The 26309-nt window shown below is 36.4% G+C and overlaps 1 protein-coding gene across 1 annotated transcript in view; it reads right to left on the minus strand.

Annotated features, from left to right (window-relative positions):
- Positions 1-24767, minus strand: part of Gabra4 (gamma-aminobutyric acid type A receptor subunit alpha4) — a 67136-nt gene extending 42369 nt beyond the window's left edge. Inside the window, exons 1-7 of the mRNA XM_015481808.2 lie at positions 23712-24767; positions 23205-23323; positions 9465-9532; positions 8222-8442; positions 7992-8074; positions 5166-5309; positions 2116-2268 (exon numbers count right to left, since the gene is read on the minus strand). Coding sequence (XP_015337294.1) covers positions 2116-2268; positions 5166-5309; positions 7992-8074; positions 8222-8442; positions 9465-9532; positions 23205-23323; positions 23712-23797 — 874 coding nt within the window. The 5' untranslated portion in view covers positions 23798-24767. The remainder of the gene's footprint in view (positions 1-2115; positions 2269-5165; positions 5310-7991; positions 8075-8221; positions 8443-9464; positions 9533-23204; positions 23324-23711) is intronic.
- Positions 24768-26309: the final 1542 nt, after the last annotated feature.

The raw sequence follows: 26309 nt of genomic DNA on the forward strand, positions 1-26309 counted from the left end.
AATAAAGAAAGCAAAGTTTATCAACCAATCAAACAGTGATTCTTGCATAAGACAGAGGTGCAATGTAGAATGTCACTCTAATAAACAACTAAAACTGTATAAATTGTGTGAGAGGTATTATTTCAACTGCCTTATTCAAACTTACTCATTTAATCCTCACAGCATCCTTATGAGATAAGTACAGCCATTTGTCCATTTTTAACATATGAGGAAACATGAGTTATATAAAAGTAGCTCACCGAAAGTTCATAGCTGGTAAGTAGTAGACCCTGTGGGTAGAACCAAAGTCTACACTTGTGACACTATTACCTCTTCATCATAAATGGTAATTTTTGCTCTAGTTCTTTCTAGTTCTTTAAGGCCACAGAAAATAGTATGATAATATGCATACAACTGCTTTCCTTATTTGTAAAGCCTAATAGAAACAAATTTTAAAAATTTTTTAATAACTATAGCTCCTGAGTTATTAATTTTTTTGTAGTAGGATTAGTTAAGGGACTTGGATCTCATGCTCAGCCTTTGTAGACAGTTCCTGCACAGTCAGGTTGCCTCTGAACATACTGTATGAAGACCCAAGAATTTCAGGATGCCTGGTAGTACACACTAGAAATATAAATTTTTTCTTTAAAACACCAGTACAACCAATTCTGGAAAAAAATTTAATCTCCCCTATGCAAGAGAGGTATAGGAAAGAGTAAGTAACATACAGCAAGTGTTCCACGTGTCCTGCACTGAGTACTATTCATAACTCTTTAAATTCCTTCTAGTCTATGAGGGAGAGATGTATTAACACAATTTTCTGGATGGAAAAAGTAAGTGGCAGATTCATGCTTTAAACCCTGACCTCTTAGCATTCAATGATTAGATATGTTGTTTTATCTCTTTCATTTTCATACCTATATTTAGTAGCTAAAATTTATTTCACACTTAGAATGTGCAATTATTTGTTAATTGAACACCCATAACTCTATGAAGTAGATAGTGCCATTATACCTGCTCACTGTATTGCTGAGATCACACCCTGCTTCCACATTAGTTTGAGTTTCTCAAATACCCTCTTACGTGAGCCTAAGATTAAAGGAAGGAGGTTGTCTATGGAGGAAACACCTCTGTTGGAGTATTTCAGGTCCATTGAGGACATTAAAACACCATTATCAGCAGAGGTAGGATAAAAGGCTCCAATTCTTTCCTCCAGTTCTCTCTTATCAACATCTCTTCAGCTATTGGATGCGAAGGAATATTGCACATGGCTTTGATGCTTCTAAACAGAAAAGCAAAGGGAAACCTTCATCTCTTATGAGGACTATATTCACTCCAGAGACATTCTGATCGTTTTCCTTCTTATCTCATCACTGAATGCTTTTGCTACTCGCAATAAATACAGAAAGAATACACAAAGATATAAATTAAACAGATATAATTATAAATCATTTTATGATGTAAAAGCATGACTGATCTGTAAAAGATGTATTAACAAGTACAAAATCGTTTAAGCTCACATGGTCTGGACTTCATATTGTTAAGAACAATATATGTAGGAAACCACAATTAAAAGAAAAAGAAAAAAATGTTGGTTCAGAAAAAAATGTTATGTAGATAGAGTATAATAATGAGTTTATAAACTAAGCACATAATACCTTCCAATTCAATGAGTGTAAACCAATTGCATTTTGTTCTTCTTCATTAAAAGACAAGTTATTCTAAGGCTTTCATATTCATTCAGCCATGACTTTTATTTGTTTTATTTTAAGCTCTTAGTGCATTTCATTTTAACACCTAGATATAATTTTAATTCAATTACACAGCGTTATGCTAGGAGCCCAAGAATATCACCAAAAGTGAAATTATATGCAGTGCACAGTTGGTCTTCATTTGACTGATTCTCAACAAGGGGAATCCATTGTGGCCCCAGAGGAAGTGAGAGACTACTCATATCTCCTCAAGCATTATTATTTTGTATTGGCTAGATAAAAATAAAAGCTTATGTGATTTTGTATTCAGTAAAGTTTGATATATTTGTGTTTATCATTTTCTTAGACTATTATTCATATTTCTTATGAATCGTGATCATTATGTAATGTGGACAAAAACATCCAAGAAATGAATTGCACTTACCAAATACAGTCCTCGCTGGAACTGATTCCTTATTTATCCAGAAAGAAACTTGAGAAAGAATCACTGTCATAATGCATGGAATGTAAGTCTGAATCATAAAATATCCCATCTTCCGTCTTAGGTGGAAATAAACTGTCATGACAATGTATTCACCTGCCAAGAAAATATAAAAAAAATGCATTATTGGTTCTGCAGTTAATTATTGAATGTCTTCATGATTGTATTTCAGACTAACACACAGTACTCTGAGCAAAGAAATTATCTTTTGTGCATAATACAAACAAGAAATACAAAGTTTCCTCATGGCAGGAGGGTGGATGATATAGAAGACCATTATTCAGAAAAATACTTTATTTTGTGTAGAGACTAAGTAATTTACTAAATTGGGATATAATTTTTAAAAGTTTTTGCGATGCTTTCTATTTTGAAGACCTATTACTGCTAAAGCAATTAGCTTTCATTTTCACTATTTTTTGAGAGCAGAATTTAGAACTAACTTTTACAAAAATCACTAGGGAAAAAATGGAAACACACATACACACACGAAAATATACAGTTTAATTTTGGACAGAAATGAAATATATAGATTTCATTCATATATAAAATATATAAATATATATACGTATTCCATTTATATGTATAGTACACATATACACATACAAGCTAAGGGAAAGGCTGCCTTAATTTTAGGAAAGACCTGTATATCTAAATGTTATAAATATAAACAAAAATGTAAACAGACATGTATAGCATAGAGGCATAACCTAAAAAACTAGTAAGTGAAACATACCCTAACATTTCTGGTAGCTGTTGAGGAATATTTTTACCATCATGCCTGAAAGGACATATTAAGAAAGTTATTTAGGAATCAGTAGCCTTATTCACAGACTGTGAAGCCCAAGTTTCAGAAATCTCACATCTCCAGATGTGTTTTAAACACCCCCCCTTGCAGATTAGAACATGAAGATCTTTCAAAAAAAATTGTTTCCTATAAGGATAAGTGGAAAGTGCCCTGACTGCATAGTTTTTAAACCACCTTATTGAGGTATGATTGGCATGCAAAACTCTCTATATATTTAATGTATGTGATTGATTAGTTTGGAGATAAGTATACATTCATAAAACCATCACCACAATCTTTCACAAAGCTATCCACTATCTCCAAAAGTTTCTTCCCATCATCTCATTCAATATTTTGTGTGTGTGTGTGAAAAGAACTCTTTTATCTATTCTCTTTGCAAATTCTTAAGCATTCACTACAGTATTATTGATCATAGGTACTATGCTGTACAGGCAATCTCTAGGATTTATTATCTTGTACAATTGAAAGTTTGCCCCTTTGACATTCAGATTAGAACATGAATATCTTTCAAAAGAGTTTTTCTCCTGGACAGACAAGAGGCAAAGTGCCATGATAGAAGGCTACAGTATAGTTTCATAATTGATGTGAAGAGGGTATCCCCTGAAATGATAGTCATGACAAGGGTTGGGAAGATAAAGTCTTTCCCCTCTAAGCCCTGGCAACCACCATTACATTCCCTGCCTGTATGATTTTTAACTATTCTAGAGTCATCATGCCTTCACATGACTGATTTATTATCTTTTTTTCTTAAAACAAAACATACATTATCATTTCACAATTTTGTCCCAGATCTAACAATAACCGCTCATTTTCTACTAATTCAAAATTTTTAAAAATATTTTTCACTTGTCAGCAGATCTTTTATTTTATTTATTTATTTATTTATATGCAGTGCTGAGGATCGAACCCAGGGCCTCACACATGCCGAGCAAGCGTTCTACCACTGAGTCACAACTCCTGCCCCTACTAATGCAATTTTAACATCCTGATCTGGCATTCAGAACATTTTGAGAAGGTTTTTGGAACTCAGAATGCCTGTGTTTGAATTTTGGTTTTGCCATTTAATAGCTGTATGACTCAAGCAAGTTACTTAAATACATTGTATTTACATATTCCTCATCAGTAAAATGAAGTTGGTGAAGTATTCATTTCATGGGGTGGCTATGAGAACTAAGTGAGTCAATACATGGAAAGAATTCATGATGAAGCCTATAAGATGGTATCTGCTGAATGAATTTTAACTATTGCTATGGGCTGAATATTTGTGTATCCCCAAAATTCTTATGTTAAAACCTAATTAATCATCAATAAGGAGATATTAACAGTGTAGTGCTTTGGGATCATGAGGGTGGGGCCTCATGCATGGGGTTATTACCCTTATAAAAGAAGTTCCTGGTGTGAGCCCCTGCTCTCTTCTATTCTATGAACCAGGAAACAAGCTCTCACCTGACAGTGAATCTGATGGCACTTTAATCACACACTTCTCACCCTCCAGAATTGTGAGAAACAAATTTCTGCTCTTTATAACTGCCAAGTTCATGACATTTTATTATAGCAGTACAAAAATGTACTAGATAAAAATGATAAAACATTTTCCCCTTTATATGTGTATACAAGAAAGAGTTCTAGAAGAAGCAATAATTAGATCTTCCCCATTAAATATGATAAGAACTAAATCCTGCAATCTTTCCATTCATTTTCCAAAGACAAAGAATCATCAGTAACAGACATCTATCCACTTGTAGGACAATTTTAGTTTTTTTTAATGTTTTGAAATTAAGATTTAGATTTTGCTTTTCCTTTGGGGAAAAAGGGGGAAGGTGACATAATAAACTTGAGCAACATTAAAAAAAAAGAGAGATTTTTGGAAAGCACCAAAACCAGAAGATCAGACTTATTGCCTCATGATTTTGTTGAAAATAGTTTTAATATACTTGATTACTGACTTCTGTTTCTGAATAAGAAAACCAACTCACTTCTCACATTTCACCAACTCAGAATTTATTTTAAACTGAAATAAGATGATAAATATAAATAAAGAAATTCTGAGCTATGGTTTATGCATCAACTCTATTTCTGGAAAATTTTTGTTGTTCTCGTGAAAACACTAGATATTTCAATGAAGCCAGGACAAAACTCTACTGCTGATGTTACATAGCATATTGGCTTTAACCATTAAACTTCTCACCTGTAATGGATTTGATAGTCTCACTTGATACAGTTTGCCCAATCAGATCATACTGAACTAAGCTGGAAGACTCCTTTGGCACTTCCACTGATTTCTCTGGACCTTTTGTCCATGTGTAAATCATCTCACTCTTCGGATATGCATCTGAATGAGAGCAGAGAATGTGGTTACTGTCAGGGTTCTCTTTTATGGGCATTGGTGGTCAACACTTAAAAACATGACATGTGTTCAAGAAAGATGGGGTAAATGAAAACAATATTCTCTCAACTCATTTTACTCAAACATGTTGCAATTAAGAAATCTATAGATATTAAACAAAACAGCATTACAAATCAGCAGGATTCACTGTTTTTGTGCCAAACAACTAGAGGAGAAAGAGACAAAAACTGAGGCTTCTACAAGGCCATATGCATTAAAACATTTGGATGTGTTCCCAAGCTAATAAGATAAGCAGCTAAAGAGCAGATTATTAAACTCCCAATAGGGTACTGCCAAACCCCTGCTTCTTGCACTTTTCTCTTCCAGTGCTTGACCAACACTGACTTCTTCCATTCTAATGCACCTCTGCCATTTTCAAATGTATCAGAAGCTGCCTCTAATAACACAAGAACAAAACAAAAACAAATCCTACTGGTCAGGAGCTCTCCAGGGGTCATCTCTTCTAGACTCTGCCTCTGGGTAATATCATGCTCTTTGGGAACTGGGAACCGTTCTACAGTGACAATTGGCTATGCTGTTTGTAAAGCTCTCCGGGGAATATAATTACACAACCAGTTCCACTACCTTTAAACTCTTATAATCAGGACATTTCCCCTTCTATCTTCAACAAATTCTTCCCAGCAGCAATTTAAGCCCATTTTCTATTATTCGGTGCTCAGTGCAAATGGAGACCAGCTGCTTGCTTACCAGTCTACCCAGAACAGATAGTTTGGCTCACACACAAATAAGTTCAAAAGAACCAAAATGAATCATGTGCCATTCCCCACCACCACCACCCCAAACCTTCCTAAAATGGCTAGAACACAGGAGGTCTTGGGGAATTGTGTAATTCTACAAAAGGAGTCCATACCTAGACAGATTCTCCTTAAAAGTCATCTTGCAAAACATACTCCGAGGCTGTGGTATCATTTAGCATTATCCAGTAATATGTCAGCATTTATCCTACTAAATACTCATGCTTTGTCAGATATTTAAAGCCCTGTACATGATGTTCTACAGATGATGTTTTAAATCAGGTATTCTCTTAGCTATCCTATCTTGCTAGAAGAGCCTTTTCCTTCCTGGTTTCTCTCTTTCCTCTGAATTACAAACATAGTTAAGTTCTCTTTTTCTCTTTCCAGAAGATGTAAGGCCTTAACTTGCTAATTATGATGTGCCTCTCTTTTTTTTTAATTCCCTGCCCCCAAACATCAACCACTAGTGTATGATTTCTTTAGTTTTATATAAAGCGTGATTGATCACCAACTACGTTCGGGTCACTCGGAAAAGTGCTTTATACGAGAACTAGAGGGGGTGGAAGATGGAAAATACTTCTTCTAAATAAAAAATAGCTTGTATAAAATTTAAATTATTATAGTACAAAGGGATCTTAATTCCAACTATAGTGAGATCACCCTTTATGTGTATTTTTCTGTTTTTATCTTCTCTCATTAAATCATTGGTCAGGGAGCAAATGACTTTCTTTAGCTTCAAGTTAGCCCACTGAATATTGTGATTACTAGGGTTATAAAAAGAATGGTGACTGCCGATTCTCATTAAGTTAAGCAATGAGCAATGATAACAGCAGGCAAGTTTCACAATCAGTGCAACTAAGAGTCTGAAGCAATAGTAAAAGCCAGCATCTATTTTTGGTAGATTCTGATTGAATCAAATGTTTGAGGCAGACCTTAGAAGAGCAATCACATTTTGTTACCATCTCAGAGAAGGGAGCTCAAAGAAAGGAATCTTATATTCCTTCCTATCCATTCATCTCATCCTTTTGCCTTCATCTCTACAAAATTTCCCAGACACATCTATTTCATAATCACTTCTCTAATACCATCCTAGCCTAATCCATCATCATTTTTGCTTGTATTAAAACCACATACTCCAACTCTCCTGCTTCCATTCCAGCATCTCTACAACCCATTCTTGGTAGGAGAACTAAAGTAAGAAAATATGAAATGTCCATCAAAGATTGACCCCTTTATAAATCTTTCAAAATTCCTGGCTCCAAGTTTTCAAATAGAATTCAAACTCCTTAATGTGGCCTACAAGGCACTATAATCTCTGGAATGACCACCCCACCCACCCCACCAACTCCATGCCAGCCCTGCCTTGCATCTCCTACTGTTCTTGTATCCTGCTTCAGCCACTGATAGGGCTGCTTCTGTTATAACTGATGTCATGCCAGGAAGTCATGAGTCTTCTTTGGGCTTTTACTAAGTGTGCTATAAACAACTAAACATCTCTGCCAACAACAGCAACTATTAAATTATAAAGAAAATCATTTGTACTTTCTATGTTACAACACCATAAACGTAAAGTTCAGAGGTCCCTAACACTGACCACCAACCTATTAATTATGACTCAATCAATTAATCTATTCAAGTTATCTGTACAAGTAGGTTTTTGACTTGGGGAAAGAAAAGAGAAGTTTTAATTCTTTACACAAAATACCAGCGAACAGACTCCTAATAATCAAAACTTGCACAATTTTTTTCATGGATAATGATTTAAATGCTATATTATGAGAAAATCACAGGCATACATAAGCACACACACACAAACACATATCAAACTTGTGTGAGATAATCAGAAATTCAAACACTTTCATTTGTAACTTACAACTCCCGAATTTTAGAGGGCAAGCATGACCATCCATGGGAAAATCCACCAATCTCATGGGGCACTCCGCACTTATGGTGAGTCTATGATGGAAAAATGCAATTAAATAAAATCAATCCTTTATTAAAATTAATTCTATATATCTCTAAAATGAAAGAAAGAGGGAAAAAAGGGAGAAAAGTGAGGAGGGAAGAAAGGCTAAAAGGAAGGAAAAAGAAAAAATTGATTACCTCATTGTATATAAAATAGTGCCATTTCTCATAATTCTAAAAAGCTTATTTGGAGCTGTCATATTATGTGAGACAGATTTCTTTCCATTCCTGAAGAAAGTATCAGGGGTCCATACTTTTGTTACCATCATATTGTTCAACCTCAGAATTTCAATGGGGCCATCATACTTTAGCCTTTTGTCAATCCACATCTGCCTGAAGAACACATCCATTGTGTATTCCTGGGGAAATGAGTTTGTGACATCTTCAGATTACAGAGCGCTACACATGTACATACAGAAAAATGCATTAAGTTCTAGCCTCTTCCCACTCATAGAAAAGACTTTCCCAAATGAAATTAATAGAAGTAGAAATTATCTTAAATCAATAGAGTAAAAAGATTCTCAGTAATTACAGTATCTGATGTCCATCTGGCTCCCTTCATCTTCTATGCTCATAGAAAATAAGTTACCACACATATTAATCATTTCATAATAATGACCATCTTTTAATAAAAATGCCAGCTCCAGGTAATTAGACTTGGGCTTCACTTTAGACCAGATAGCAAAAATCAGTTAATGGATAACAAATATCATTATATGATTAATCATAAGACGGTAGGCATTCTTAAGACAAAGCAAAATAGATAAATTGTGCTTTCATAAAGTTTATCACAATTTGTCAAATAACCCAACCATTTCAAATCATTATGAGCACAGGGTCAGGAAAAAAATGAAGGAGGTTCTCTGTCCTGTTAAGTAAATATATTTAATATAAAATAGCACAGTTGAATGAACAAATTCCTCCTGACCAATACTCATATTCTAGCCTCTTTAGGCATGACAGCAAGGGAGAAAGAGAAGGGAAGAGTGGGCAGCAAGGAACTGCACATAAAATACCAAGTGCAATCAGGACTACAATACAGTGTATGCAATTAGCTCACACCCAAACTAATTATAACCTCTAATTTTCTCTTCCTCAATAGTTTTCTAAAGAGGAAAAAAAAAAACTATATACAAAGTTGTACTTTGCAACTAGTAATAGGAAAGTTCTCTTGTTGAGAATGACTTTAAATCAATCAACACTCAAAAGTTGGAGCTGAAATGCAAATTCAGTGTCTTACTCTTTGTAAACTTTTAAGTTTAATTTGGTTATTCTTTGAATTTCTAGCTTTGTGTGACTGACAATAAAATAAATTTTAATTGTCTCTTTTCTGGCATGTTTCTCCAAACCCCAAAAGGTATACTGCTTCCCAAATACCTACCATTTCAACATCAGATACAGGTCCAAAGCTGGTGACATATATGTCAGTTTTCACTTCCGTAACAGGACCTAGTAGGTATAAAGTAAATATGTGTGAAAAAAAAATAATTACCAATTTAACAGGCTAGTAGGGTTAGATAATTGAATAAATACAGGTATGATATATTTTTATAAGTATCTAAAATTTCCTGTGAGATAATGAATCTCTACTAAAGTAAACCAAATCAGCAAACAGTGTTTACTTAATGGGAAAAAAAGAAACCCCAATTACTTACCAAGACCTTGCTTCTTCAAAGACACATCACCCCTGGGCACTATTACAACAGGCAGTGCAAAGACACAAATGCTTTTAGCCTTTGTGATTTTTTTTTTTTTTATAGTGCATCATCTGATTGGCCCCTAGAAAGAAGTGAGCTACGAAAGAGGAAACATGGCCACAAGAATGAAGAGGAGAAAAATTGTAATGACTGCAAAGAATGCATCTTTGGAGAGTTTAGGATACTTGTAAATAACTTTTAAAATGATTCAAGTCACCTTTAACAATAAGCACACCATTCGCTGGTGATTGGGATCAAAGACTAGCTCTCCTATAAGTCACATGTATCCCTGCACTGCCTCCTATTCTCCATGTGATCTTAAGCAAGTTACTTAACTCCTCAATAGCTGGCACCACATGGATCAGGCAAGACTTTTAAAAGAGACCCAATGAAAGTGCTCAAATGAGATGCTGCTAACAGTGACTCTCGTGAAAATACTCTTTCCATATTAGTTTCTTCTTGCTCCTGATAATGGCTATTACTCAAATTCTTTCCTATGCCTTAGTAAAACTGGTTCATGAACAGTGTCTGGGCAGAAAGGGCAACATCACTGACAGATTTTAGCTGAGGGAACAGGGCCACAATCGGATTTGAAGCATAATGCTTAAAATCAGAAATTTTGGAGTTCAAATTGGGCTCTAACACCTTTGAATTATATGACCTTGGACCTCTTCACAGGTAAAGATTTTACCTCTATAGGTAAGATATCTTCATAGATAAGGATTTTAATGACCATTAGAAGTTTTAATTGAGATAGCATATGTAAATTACTTTTCCCAGTTGCTAGAATATAATGTGTTCAATAATGATAGTTACTATTATGGATAATATAGCATTTTATTATTAATATATAGAAATCGTTGCCCTCTTGAACATCATTTTCTTAAATGATGATTTTTAACATTGCATGGCCAGAAGCTAGATACTCCATAAGTGGAAATAATAACATCTGCTCTCAAGATGGAATATTTCCCTTGGATACAGGTTGGGAAATTGGATCTATGCCAAAATAAGGCAAAGAACAATTGGTATCATTAATGCCCTAGGTCTAAAGTTAGCCTCATAAAAATGAATCAAAATGTTTCTCACTGTAAAGGATGAAGATGGGCCACATACACAAAAAAAAGAGATTGAAGGAGACTGACAAAATTCTTTATTGAATAAGTATCCTAAGGAAAAAAAGCCTTTGTAAGTATAGTGAGAGAAAAAGTGTAGATCATGCTGATTTTTCATGAGTTTTACTTGTTAAAAATTACATCTTTGGATAGCAGACAAGTTAATTAAATTTGTATTTGAATTAGAAATTGGACACAACAATAAAAATGGTAGTAATAAGCTCATTAAAGCCAAATAGGTAATTCAGGAAGCAAGTAATGTACGTTGAACCCTAGGATATAGCAATTTCACTTTAACAGTTTCAAAAGTTGGAGAAATCACTCTAATTCCTTAAAGACAACTGCAAAAGTGCTGAACAGCAGAAAGACCATGTCATTGCAGGCAGAGTAAAGGGCAAGAGGTTTCAAACAATTAAGATTGATTATGTCCTGAAAAATGGACTATTTGACAAGATTTCTGAGAAACCAAAAACTACTTCAAAGATCAGTTTTAGTAGGTGTAAGGTGGCACCTGACAATCTGCATCTCTAAGTTCCTAGGTAAGGTTGTTCAGTTTAACTCTAGTTTACACATACTGTTCTGTTTTCTAGAATGATGTTTATATTACTGTATCCTATAACACATTAATATTATAGATATTTCCAAAAGAGTGAGGGAAGTCTAGGAGAATGAAAACTAGGTCAATATTTTTATTATTAATTTGTTGTAAGGTGTGCATATGCAAATTCTTGTGGTTATAATCATTCCACGATACTAATGGGAGTCTCCAAATTCTTATGTAACATACTACTTTTTCAATGGTTCTTGAAAAATATTTTATGTTCAGAATTATAAACTTAGTGTTTGTTTGTGACATTATGCAGTATTTGCTTTATATGACTGCATGCATCTTTGAGACTGAGTGAGATCCAAAAAGCATATGATTAATAAAGGAAATTCATTTGGACACTGATTCAAAAAACAGGCCTAGCTATGTCAGGCCCTGACACTCTAATGGTAAACAAGACTGATGAGTTCCCAGCCCTAAACACTTAACACACTACCAGGGAGGAGTCATGTATAAATAGTAAAGAAACAAGTAGCAAAATACTATTGTTTCTAAGGGGATAGTGGATAACAGGCTGGTGAGAGAGAGCCCGGGAAGACCACTATAGATTTGCCTACAGTGCTGCTTCTTCAAAGCAGTGAGTTTTAACCCAAGACCTATAGGATAAGCATGAGCCATTGGAAGAGCTGAGAGAACTGGATCCAGGTGGGAAGACAGACAAGAAACAAACCTAAGAGGTGGGAGAGGTCTTGGTGTATTCAAGGACAAGAAAAGAGGCCAGTGAGGCTGAAGCAAAGCAAGGAAGGAAAAGAATGACAAGAAATTAAAGCTACAAAGAGAGAATAAAAGCCCAGGTGCATCAGATCAGCTACTCCTGAGCTCATACGTATGTCATAATGAAAGTTGTTAAAATTACTTGAAGAGAACTTGTAGAAATGTCAGTGAAAGATAGGGTTGTTACAAGCTAAATTATGTTACTCTCATATTCACATGTTGAAGTCTTAACTCCCAGTTCCTTGAAATGTGACCATATTTGGAGATAAGGACTTTAAAGAGATAATTACATTAAAATTAGGTCACCAGGCTGGGCCCTAATCCAATATGGCTGGTATCTGGAAGACATGTAAAGACATAGGAAACAGATGCCATTTCTAAAGCAAGGGAAGATGGTTTAGAAGAAAACAACCTTACTGCCTCCAGAACTGTGAAAAAGTAAATTTTCCATTGTTTAAGCCACTTAGTCTGTGGTATTGTGTCATGGTAGCCCTAGGAAAGGAATACAGAGGTTAATCTCCCCCCTTCCCCATGTTCTCTCCCTGGGTTTCTTCCTCTGATATCAGCTTAGCTCTCACTTTTCTTATAGGCTATTATAAGAAGTTTCATTTGTATCCCATAATCACTGAGAGATCATGTCTGAATTATATTTTTTACAAAATCATGCTGGCAGTTGAATGGTCAATAATTATAGGGAGGCAAGAGCAGAACAGCTCCTACTCTAGGCAAGTTGATAGATGATGGTGGCCTGGACAGGGAGGTGGCAGTGGAGATAAAGAGTGGACAGATCAAGGAGTACCTCTATGTGCAACTGCTTACAGAGGAGAGGGAATAGGGTTTTTCCCCCCAAAGTACAATAAGCAGAGAAAGAACAATTATTATTCATTGGAGATCTATTATGTGAATCTCTTCTCATATATTAATTTTAAAAATCCTCACAATATGCTTTACAGTGCTATTATCATAAGAATTCTTTGTATCCGGAAACTGAGCTCACAGAGGCTAAATACTGTATGCCAAAGTCAGAATGCTAACTCTCTTGTATTAACCTCCAAAATGCGTTCTAGCTTTATAGTATTATATCATGTCATAAAATAATAATTAAACAATTATTCAAGTAAATGTGGAATTTTATATCTAGTCTATAATATGCAATATCTATAATTCCTGTTGTGTTCATGAGTAGCTTCTAAGCTACATTCCTGCAGTACCATTTTATGCCTTTACTTTATTCTCATTTCAGTCTGCTTGAGTCTGTCTTTCTACAGCAAAGGTGAAATCTCAATCCTTTACGAAGACCCAAACTAGCACAGTGCTTTGCACATACTAGGTGCTGAATAACTATGTGTTTCATTATGTTTCTAATATCATCTCAAGTAGTGATTTTAAAACCCTTCAAAAGGAAAAAATGAGATTCATTTGCTGCATCAGTTAAGCTAAAAATATTTCCAGATTAAAGCAGAAACTGTGTCTTATTTATATTTGTATTCTCTCCCAGAACCAATCAAAAGCCTTAAATGTAATAGGTTTCTGATAAATCAATTGTCAATGAATAATGGTCGCTATGCAATTAAGAATAATTCTTAGAGACGCTTCCTCTAATACCACTGTTTAGGATGTTCAAATCAACCTTACTAAGAGCATAATTACATAGAAACCAGATAATTTTGAGCTTGGAAAGACTTCTTCCCATAATTTTAAATGCATTCGTGTAACATCAAAGACATCTTTTATTACAAAATCCTGCTTATTTTTTGATAATAGGGAAATTTTATTTTTCTTCTTTTTTTTCTTTCTTGTTTTTCTGGAGGTTTATTTTTTTGGGGGGCGGGGCTGGGGGCAGGAGGATTACTGTAATTCTCTAAGGGATTATAAGAAATTGTCTGTAAGGAAGGAAGGTGATCTTTAACAAGTCCAAGAAAGAGCCAAGACCAAGAGCAATTCAGGAAAATAGTTTCACCTAATTAATGATTCTATCTTACTGGGAAAGAGTGAAGGTAATTAACAAAGTATCAGATAATTTTTCACTAGTTACTTTAGCAGTCACAGAGCTGGTTGAGGATATCACTGCTTAATTTTGTCTCCAAAAATGATTTCCAATTTGCCGTTACATCATGAGAAAGCCCTAAGGTGTTCTGCTCATCTTAAAACTAGTCAATCCTTGTTCTCTACATTGACTCCGCAGCTATGCACCTAAGGAAACAGTCCTGGAATTTTTAGCCATCCACATCATGTGTCCACCGAAATCCACTAGTGGTGTCTAAAATTCTAGAGATTTCAAAAACTTAAGAGAGAAAACAACAAAGAATCTTAAGTGAAATATATACCCAAATCACTAATTTTCCCTGTCATTTACAAAAATACAGGAATAAAGCTTTCCTGAATATTAAAAAAAAATAACAGATATCCATTAATATTGCTGAGAAAGCAGGAAAAAATATAGATTTCTAGATGTTTCTTTTACTTAGGAGACATTAAAGATCAATGCTTCTTTTATAATATTATCTTTCTATCAATGCTGGTCTATTCTGCAAATAATTAAAGCTATCAAATGAATAGGAAAAGCAACAATAAATTGTGCAAAAATATGAAGCCAAGCAATTCACTGAAAAAGAATACTCACTCATGGCCAGTAAAGACGAGAAAAAACATATTCAACTACATTAGGATCATGACAAAATTCAGAAAAAATAAGATCCCTGCAGGATAAAATTACCATGTCAAATATTCCATAGGAAACACATACACCCAAACATACACACTCTTCCCTGACATTAAAGGGTATTTGGATTCTGAATCTCATGTTCATTGTAAAAGGGACTTTCATTTTACAAACTCATCATGGAAAACAGTTTGGCATTATCTTTTCAAGTGAAACTCCCACTTACAGGAAGACCTAGAAAAATCTATTCCTTGATATGTATGCAAAAGAAACTCTTGTACATTTACAGCAGGAAATTTGGACCAGAATATTCACAGCAATACAATCTTGGAAACAAGTAATAAGCCAACTGCCAAGCAGAGAAGATAAATAAGCTGGTTTCTATGCTATGGGAATATCACACAACAGTTAAAATGAAGGATCTATAACAGCACGCAACAATAAGAATGAAGCTAAGCAATACATAATTAAGTCTAAAAAACATCAAAAGTTTAAATACAGACAATTCAAGGCAATTAAACATTTAAAATATACTTTCAAAAAAAGATAACTTTTCATAAATTGAAAATAAATTCAAAAAGTATTCAGAGTAGTGGTTAATTTGGGAGGGGAAGAGAGAAAGATAGCATGAAGAAAGCACATAGCAGAATAAAAGTTGTCAAGGTCCTACTCTGTGCGGGCTAATGGTTTAGTTGGTATGTTTACCATATTTTAATTAGTACATGGATGGGTGGGTAGATGTATAGATGGAGGAATGGAAAGAAGGTTATGTGTGAGCCAATAAAAATGTTTCATAAACCAAGGATTATTTTAATCCTGAAATCAATTATATGCACCTGAGGCTTATTAGAATAAATATATCTGTAAAGGCCTGGTATAAAGCAGCAATGTTTAATGATAAACAAGTACTAGCTGTGGTATTTTTTTTCTACCTGAAAAAAATCTAATAAGCCATGAAGTGTTACCTAAATATCCACCAATTTACTAATATCCCACAATCTATATTTTGCAGTGCCTGTTTCAGGAAACACCAAATGCATCCTTCATATCCTTACCTTACAGAAAATGTAAACATAGAATAGTACTATTGTGGTAGTCACCCTTTTGTCACCAGGACCAAAATACCTGACAAGAGCAATTTAGAGGAGGAAAGTTTATTTTGGCTTCTTCAGAGATTCAATACACGGACAGTCAACTCTACTACTCTGGGCCCAAGATAAGGCAGAAAATTATGGTGGAAGGACATGGCAGAGAAAAGCTGTTCAGCTCATGGCTACCAGGAATCACTGAAATGAGAAGGGGAGAAAGGAGAAGGGGCCACAGGGAAGATGGCCCCTTCCAGGGCATGCCCTCAGTGATCCACCTCACCAGCCACACCCCATCAATGTAGAGTTACCACCCAATCAGTCCATTCAAACTAGGTGGAGTGGTTTGTTTACAGCTCTCATAACGTAATCATTTTACCTCTGAATATTCCTGCATTAACACAGGAATAACATAACTAGTTATGTTTTGTTTGGTTTTGGTAAATTGAAAGAATAAGAAAGTCCAGTCTATCTTCTAAAGGGGATCTTTCTTTCAAATGTCCCTTCCCTCCACTCTAACATTAAATTATCCTCAACTAGATTATTCCCAGTAGTACACAAACAAGTTATGATATTTCTAACCTTAAAAAAGGCAACCCTCTGTGTCTCTTGCCTTTCACATTTAAAGTTCTGAAAAAGAAAATCTGTACATACTGCCTCAACTTCTTCCCTCCCTATTCAACTTCATCATCAATTATATCCAGTTTTCGTGCTTAAGGTGCACAAAAATTCCTCTCATCAATACATACCATCAGTTCCCTCCACATATAGTATTTTCCCTGCCAATTTTAAAAGTAATCATATTTCTCCCACTTTTAAAAAGCTCTCTTGATTCTCTCTCTTTACAACTACCATCCCATTTATCTACTTCCTGAACAAACACCCAGAAGAAAATTTCTCTCATTCTGTCTTGAATGTACCCAGACTTCTTCATTCACCATGCTGCTAAAAACTGCTCTTGTCAAAATTATTGAATATATGCACATTGCAAAAATCTAGTGGTCAATTTTAGGTTCATATCTTTCCCTTCTTGATCTGTCAGAAGTGTTTAACTTAATTAAAATACTGTTTTTTTCCTACTCATGCACACTCTGTTTTCCTGCTATCACACCTCACCAGCCATGCCTCCACAATCTTCCGGGATAGAGATTCCTTTTCCCTTCTCTCTGCTTAGCATCAGAACTCAATATTGGAGCCTCTTCTCTATCATCTGTAATCTCCCAGTGACCTCTCTGGTCTTATGATTTTAAATAACATGTATGTTGATATGCCCATCAACTCTAAATTCCAGGCTCATGACCACTTGATTCTAGTAGCATCTTAAACTTAGGCACATAAAACAGTTCATCATACCCCAATCTGCTTCTGCTATAATTTAACAACTCCATTTTTACTGGATGTTTAAGTCAAAAACTTTGGAGTCAGCCTTCACACCTTCCTTTCTGTCATATCCCACATTCTAGCTGTCATCATTTGACTCTAACTTCAAAATATGGGCAGAAGCCAATCATTTCTTAGAAAATGACACACTTCTCTGCTGCCAGCTTGGACAAAATATTCATCATCTTTTGCCTGGTTTATTGTGAAAAACCTCTGCATATCTGTCTTTGCCTCTGACTGACTGTTCTCAACACAGCAGTCAAGGTGAGCCTTTAGCAGAACTTGCCCCTGCTAAAATCCCTCAAGTCGTGTCTGGTGGGACTCTGAGGAAAAGCAAAGTCCTCAGCATTCAAAGGTTTGCACAACCTTATGTCTTCATCACATGGACACCTTCTTTTTCCTCAGCCCTGAAGCACAGGCAACCATGTTTGCACCTAGAATCCCATCTCTTCCCAAGACCCCACCCAAATGGGGCTTATGCTCTTACTCACCTATGATCAGTGTTCAATAGCACCTTCCTGACTACCCTAACTACCCAAGTTTAACTGCAACCTCTTCCCCTGTTTTAATAGTCCACTCAATAGCAGTTCAGCAACATCTAGCACACTATAAACCATTTATCTCTGATGCTTCTTTTCCATTTCTTCCACTACAGTGTGAGTTCGTGAGAGCAGAAAGTTGGGTAACCCTCCTTAACTTTAAAAAATATCATCCTCACCCAGTTTCCCAAAATAGAAAACAAGGAATCTTTTTAAAAGTTTCCCTTTTGTATATCACCCCCCACATCAAATCTAACAGCAATTCTTCGTCCAATTAAACCTACCAAAAAAAAAAGCCTCAGCTGATTCCACTTATCCACTTACAACCATTTTTACTACATCTATAGTGTTTTTCCATGTAACCATCAACTTAATGGAGAGAACTCTAACCTGCCAAAAACAACAACAACAACAAAACCTTCTTCATTGGTTCTCTTGTTTCCATATTGCCCTGCCTCTTTTTCTTCATGTAGCAACTAGATGGATCATATTACTATTTAAGTAATAGCATGTCAAAAAGAATTCCAACAATTTTCAGGTTCACTGAGGAAGTAATCTGTTTTTATACAGGATCCCCAAAGGTCTTGCATGACCTAGACTCTGTTCACCATCCCAAACTCATTCTATAAGTCTTGCTCTTGCTTTCTGACTACAGGCAGAACAAACACCTTTCACTGTCTAAATTACAATTCTGTACTATATACCTTTGGACTTTGCACTGGCTTTTTATTTTTTATTTTTTTCTGCCTGAAAATAACTTTTCTCCTACACTTTCCATGCCTGCCATGTGTAGGTCTTTCTTAATTTGAAAAACCTCCTTGACTACCATTTCTATCTAAAATAGATTCCCCCATCCAAATTCTTTTTCTCTCTCTTACATGCTATTAGCCTTTATCATAGCATTTTCATTTAATTATTTTGTTATTTGCTTCTTTGCTATTTTTATTTCTTTCCATAAAAACTATGAGGTCCAATGCTGGATCAGAACCATATCTTCACAGCCTTGCATTATTCTAACACAGAGTAATCTCTCAATGCACATAAATAGATGAATAGATAAATGAATGAATAAACGAATGTAACAAATCGAAAGAGAATGAAGCTTTACATTTCTATCATTGTGTGGAGTTGAAATGTATTTTACATCCATGTTTTTTAAAAAATGTGTTCTCTGTTGACATTCAATTAATAAAGCTAGTACACAAGAACTACACTTTGAGATTGAGATATAAATCATTTGAAAGCATTTCTCGGAAAACTTGTTTTTTGTGAGACAATATTTCAATTAACCTCAATGAATAAAAGTTTCTGCATTCATTTTTTCCATTTTAAACGTTATAAAATGTTTAGAATCAAAGTTCTTATTTCACCAGGCATAGTAGTATACTCCTGAAATCCTAGCTATTCCAGAGGTTGGGACAGGAGGAGTTCAAATTTAAGGTCTGTCTTGGCAACTTAGCAAGTCTCTGTCCAAAGGAAAAAAAGAAAAGAAAAGAAAAAAAGGACTAGGGATACAGCTCAATGGTATAGTGTCCCTGGGCTCAATTCCCAGTACCAGGAAGAACTGAGTTTCATTTCACTCCTTTGGGGGAAATATAGTTTTGTTTATCTCAAGAATTTATGTAACTGAGTAACAAGAAGGCATTTTGGGGACAATTCAATTATTGATATATAGGATTATGCAAAAAGCCTCAGAGGTGGACCTAGCAATAGACCAGCTGCCTAAGGACTTAAAGGTTGGATTGGATTTTGTGACCTCATCTATTACTCACTGTAGAGTTCTTGGGCAATTCACTGAATCTTGTTCTACCTTCTTCTCTGAGAGATTAATGAGGCTTTCCCTACTTCTCTTTGTTTATGTGGTAATCTTAGTAAATACTATATATAAAAATGTTTTCAAAACTGTAAAGGACACCACTAATGTGCAGTCAAGTCCTACTATGTTATGAGCAACCTTGCATAATTCAGTTAGGGCAAGATTCCCAAATTATCTGCCAGTGGTTAGTAACCTAGCTATGCATTTTTAAGAAGGCAGATAACAGTTTTGAAAGTGGACCAGAACAAAGAGGAATGATCCTGTAGCTTCTCTGTGGAAGGGTTCTCTTGTGCATCACTTCTAAGCAGGTCCAAGCTACTTCAGCATGATAGCAACTGATTCATCAGAGGTTGAAAGAGCTATGTCCCTTCTGAAGTCCCATTCCAGCTTCTCTCAACATGCCTCCTTCCTTCTCTTCTCACCTTTTCCCCTTTTCTTCCCCAAAGGGAGAATGTGGATACAAGGGAGAAGAGATCCTGGAGGGATGAAAAGAAGAGAACCATTTCAGCTCCTTTTATTTCCCCACTGCAAGCTGTGCTGCTGAGTTAAAAATATGTAATTTAGTTTCCAAATCTATTTCAACCCCTGCCTGGCCTACTGAGCAATCACAAACCATCCAATTTCAATTCAAATCTTTGCTTTTAGCTTTATTTTAAATGGAACACAGCGAAGTTGTATAAACAGATAAAAAGTAAATGTTCCACAAAGAGCAGAAGTAGGATTAAAGGAACCAGGAAGTCGATCCATATTTATAGTGTACCAGTCAAAATCTGAATTGTTTTCATCTTATTTATAAAATGTCAAACTTTCCACAAAGTATAAAATGTCATAGAAGGGATCAAACTTCTAGCATCCAGGAGTCTGTGCTAACAACAAGTTTTCTTATTATTTTCAGTTGGTGCACATTTACAATTTCATGTAAACAGATAACACATTTTCTGCAGGTGATAATTACTATTCATCTGTCACATTTGGAATAGTACGCATTTAGAAAATGACCCATTTAAAAAAAAAATGAATCACGTCTACCACAAATATTTATGAGCAGAGTACAAGAAAAAAAAAACACCTGACATTGTACACTTTGTAGTAAATTCTTAATCATTAATTAACTGCTAACCATTAAAGTGGGGAGAATTCAGCCCCTTCCCACAATGCTTTGAAATTATGTCCAGGTGAATAATGCAGATCACTTGGCAATGAGAAGTAAGATGAGTAATAATGCCCTTGAGAAATTTAGCAGTATTGTAGTTAACCAAAACCCAAGATTGGCTTACACAGATTGTTTTCACTCATCTTATTATCAATATAGTGTTACAGGAGAGAGTACATGGTAAAAAAGAAAAAAAAAAAACATATACAATGGATACCTTCTCCCTTTTGAACTGCAACTTACTTTATAACCAATTAGATATTATTTTAACTTTCAACCTATAATAATAAAACCATATAGTTCCAGTTATGGCTTTTCACTTTCATTTATGTTCAGGTACATCAGTTCTCTGATGCATATTTAAACTATATACTAGTTGATGCTTTTGTTAATTAATTTATTTTTTTTACTTGAAATGTCATGTTTAAAACTTGCCCTTTCTGGGCAGATAAATCCTCTCTTATTGATATAATATAGTTTTAAATGGCACCACATCATCTGAAACATTCTCCACAAAACTATTTTTGATCTAAAATGATAATTTCCCAGTCACTTATGAAAGATCATGCCTTGACAAATGATTCACTTCTCTAATGAAGCCTCTTTTCAGATTTGCATGAAGGCAAATGCAGTGTGGGCAACCTATCCCTGGAGTGGCAGTGGGAAAAGAACCAGAAAAAAAAACTCCCATCCTTTTCATCCATCTTTATCACTGTCTACACACAAATACTGAATTAATGCCTTCAGTGGCTTCCCATGACTTTCTCAATAAAATCCACACACACACACACACACACACACACACACACAAAAATCATTTGGAATTCAGAAGACCTTATCCAAGCCTATCATTAATATGCTATGTGTCCTTGTCTAAATCCTTTCTTGTCCTCATTTGTTAAATGAGAAGAATGAGCCTAGATAGAGTTCAAAGAATCATCAACTCTACACCATCCAACTACTTTATCTCCAACAACTCTTTCTAACCTGGGACCACACTCCTCCTCCCTCATATCTAATGTTGTCCGCTCCCCACTCTTTTACTTTCTCGAGTCTCCCACCATCTCTCTCTTATATACCCTCAATTGAAAGCATTAGATTCCTCCTTGTTTCTAATATTATGTGATATTGATCACATCTCATTGTACACAATACCATCCCAATCTACATGGTTTATTTTTTAAATACACAATCAATCATGGTTCATATCCCATCCCTGACATTTACTAACTGTGAGCTTGAAGCAGTTACTTAATTTTTCAAGCCTCAGTTTCTTCATCTGTAAAAAAGGATAAAGTTAGGGCTTGTTCTTGGGGCTGTTGTGAGGCATAAAGGAATACCTGTAAAAATGCATGGTCTACATGAAAATTTTATATAATGAATACAAAATTAGTGGATGTTATTATTGGTACTACTATTACTGCTAAAAGAATGTAAGCTCCTTCGAACTAGCGTTTATGTCTTATTCACTTCATTTGCTGAAGGGTAATTAGAACAGTAGAAAGAACACGGACTTTGCTATTAGAAGAGGTGGGCTGACCTGGTGAGTAGGATCCTAGCAAGTCACTTATCTTCATGGAACTGGACTGAGAAGCTGTTTGAAGCTACAGCACAGAGCTTGCCACATAGGTTCTTATTATATATGCAAAGAAAATATGAATACGAGAGCAACAGTACTGTTAATGGCTGATTCTCTGTTAGGCTATATATGTATATGGTTGAAAGAAGAAATGAAGCTGAACACTACTGACTCCATCATCTTAGGAGGGAAGCAAACGCCACCTTCCCAAAGAAAGTAAAATGAAGAGAAAAGCAATGGATTGAGTTCCCTAGCAAAGCAGTCAGCTTCGTGCCCCAGATTCATGCCCTAGGTAGAATACAGGCCCAGCTTTTGGCAGAGAAAGGGACACGTGGGAGGACAAGGGACTTCAGATCAGCTGCCTCCAGTGCAACCTGCTCTGGGCCAAGTAACCAGTTTGAGGGAAACTCAGTTCAGAGGGAGCAGGGCAGTCTCAGCTAAGCTCTCAAATAAATCTGTTGTTGCCTCTCCCTTCTCCCAAACCATCCCTACCCTGCTGTCAGGTCGGTAAGTAATTAGTGTGGAGGAGAGGCAAAGCTTCTGAGGGGGCAGGGAGATGGGAAAGTACTGGTGGGGGCGGTCTTCTTGTCATAGGTCTCACCAAGAGAGAAGAGGAAGAGAGAGGGAAAATTGGCGGAGGGGGTTAGGGGGAAGAGGGACATAAAGAGAATTTTTTCATTTTTGCACACAGGGCATACTTAATGATTTTTCCACAGACAGACAGATTAGGAAGGGACAGACAGAACACACTAGTGCATCTAAAATAGTTCATACCCCCAAATCCAGGACGCAGCCTGTTGTCATAACCATCGAGCAAACTGTCCAGGATGCGGGTAAAATTTTCCGGGCACAATTTCTCCTCCTTTTGGTTCTGTCCTGGGGATTCGTTTAAACTGCAAGAACCAAAAAAACGGGGGTGGAAAGGATTATTTTAAGAATGCATCTGAGAACAGGTGGAAACAGGTTTGCCTTCTAGGGAAATAGTCGCTGGCCCCAAGCTAGAGACAGGGTTGGGGGTTGGGATGCAGGAAGACCAAAATGGTCAGAAAAGCGCACCCCTTGGCCCCGGCAGCCCGAACCCTTGTACCCACACTCTTTTTGCACCAGGAGCCCCTGGTCCTCTCCGCGTCTACGTGGTCACAGAAAAGCTTGGCTTCAGCCCACGATATTACAGTAAAGAAGGTCCATTTCGCTCAGAGAGGGGTGGGCGGACCAAGAGGGCCAAGAGCTACCCACTTCTCTCCTTTCCCCCGCGCCTCCCAAGGACCCCAGAGAACTCACCAAGCAGCCAGGCACAGGAAGTGCAGGAGGGCGAAACTGAACCCGGAGCACAGCGCGATCGCGGGTACCTTCTTGGCAGAAACCATCTTTGCAACATGCCATACTTTAAGCCTGTTCACGTTTCCAGGCTCTCAAGATGCCCTGAGCAGGGTGCGAGGAGAGGGCAGAGTGGCTCCTGCGGCGTGCGCACACTCGCGCTCACACTCGCCCGCGCTCCGCCAGCCCGAGCCGCGGTGGGCGTGTGTGTGCACGCGGGCCAGGGGAGGCGGAACCTGCCTTTCCTCGCCCCCTCCTTTCCTCGCTCAGCGTTCAATGTGTATGTAGAGCTATGTATACCGCTCCTCGCCCTTTCGTGCCGGCACATCAAGGTACAGGGGTTAACTTGGACGCGTCTGCGACGCAAAGCCAGGCAAGTTTGTTCCAACCTGTAACTCTGGGGACGAGGACCTAGGTCCTTCGCCCCTCTCCAGGTCTGCAAGCCCTCACCCCAATGTATCTCCGCCCACAGCGGAGCTGGGCTTCCTCTTCTCCCTCCTGGTCCTCCTCTCTTCCGCCGGGATTTGGATCTAACCAATGAAGCTCCTCTCTATTAGGTTGTGCGAGGACCTGTTTGTACCCATTGCCAGTGCTGGAGGTGGAGAAAGGGCGGGATGACAGGGTTTGCTGGGCGTGAGGGTAAGAGACGGTGGTGAGTGAGGAAAGGGGATCTAGACTGGGCAGAAATAATCTTTGGGACCCTCCCGTTCAGCAGCTAGCGGTAGGAGGAATGTCAGTGGTGACAAAAGGAAGAAGAGATTCCTCCTGATAACAGCGGTTTCAACTACCTGGGCGGACTCTCGCCAAACTTAAGAAGTGGACCCCCTGTATATTTGTCAAGCTATTGCTTTAAAAATGCCAAATTTGCTTACTCTGCCAGCGCCCACCGACACACGCACGGCCTCCACTTTGCTGTTCCATCCTTTTCTGGAGGGGAGGAGAGACAAGCGACTGCGGGACAAAATCACTTTCACTTATTGCAACACTTCAGAATGGAGCTGTCGGATTTCCAGAGATTGATGGCTTTAGGAAGGAAGAAAGGGGGAAGATAGCTGGGGAGAGGAGAGGAGGAAGAAAGAAAAAAATGCTTCAATCTATGTGAGGTTTTTTTTTGGGGGGGGGGACAGAAAGAAATAAAAATAAAGGGGAGCAAGTTAGTTCATTTATGACTTGAAAGGGAAAACTAAGCAGTATATACTTTTACTGCTCTATTGAATAAAAATGAGGACTTCCATCAGATCTTTTAAAAACAATTATTGGTTTCAAGGGAGAAAGTGTCTTTCACATTAATTCTGCTGCATATGTGGAAATGTGCATATAATGGATCAATGATGTTAAGTCCTTGGAATGAGAAATCAATTATTATATTTTGGTTAGAATTTTAATGATTTGTTCAAATTTTGATGAGTAGTGGGCAATATAAAACATTATATTAGGACTGGACATGGTGGCCCATGCCTGTAATCCCAGCAATTAAGGAAACTGAGATAGAAGGATCACAAGTTTCAGACCAGCCTCAGCAATTTAGCAAGGCCCTAAGCAACTTACTGAAAAATCTGTCTCAAAATTTAAAAAGGGGTTGGGGGGTAGGGGGTGCCTTTGGGGATGTAGCTCAGTTGTAAAGCATCTCTGAATTGAATCCCCAGTACCCAAAACATAAAATTTTAAAAAAACAATATTATTTTAGAGAGGGGTTTGGGGTTTTGTTTGTTTCAATCTCCTGATTACAGTTTTCTTTCAAAAGGGAAGCCAAAGGTGTCCATAGTATGTAATAGGCAAAGCTTGTGCTGCCATGATGTTCTGCATTCTGCACTGCTGTCTTCTCAGAATTTAGTATACTTCATATTTATTTCATCTGTATCATTCTTCTCATAGATTATAATCTCCTTGAGGCCCAAGCTGGGTAATTTTTATTCATCTGTTATAGTGCATAGTACATGGCATATCCATAAATATTGAATGAACAATTAAATCAGTGAATCACTTGGTCCCAGATCCATCTTCATAATTCAGATGAAATTCAAGCTATCTCATTTGGGAAAAACAATTCAAATACTAGATATGCCATGAAAACATCTGTCTCTACATATTTTCTGCATAAAAGCTCAAAATACATAACTAGTATACTACTTCTTATATTATTTCTCCAATCTTAATACATTCCTACACTTTCTAAAATTGAAATTAGCCTTTTTTGAACTAGTATCCCATACAATTTGTGTTTAAAAATACACATATTAAAAATAAACAACAAAAAATGGCCTTGGGAAAAAATAATTTCCATATGTGTTTAAATTTTCATCTTTAAATATTTGAAACTAATTGCTAGAAATAGAAATGGTGATCCTCCTTTAAGTGTAGTTATTTCTAATTGTATTCTCATTATCTGGTTTATGATACATAGTATATGGTATATATACAGAAAATGGAATATATACATATATAATCTGAATATATATTTTATATATATATATATGAATATATATTTTATATAAATATTTTATATATATATATGAATATATATATATATATATATATATATATATATATATATATATATAT

The sequence above is a fragment of the Marmota marmota genome, unplaced genomic scaffold (genome assembly GCF_001458135.2).
Source record: "Marmota marmota marmota unplaced genomic scaffold, marMar, whole genome shotgun sequence".
In the NCBI taxonomy this organism is placed as follows: Eukaryota; Metazoa; Chordata; class Mammalia; order Rodentia; family Sciuridae; genus Marmota; species Marmota marmota.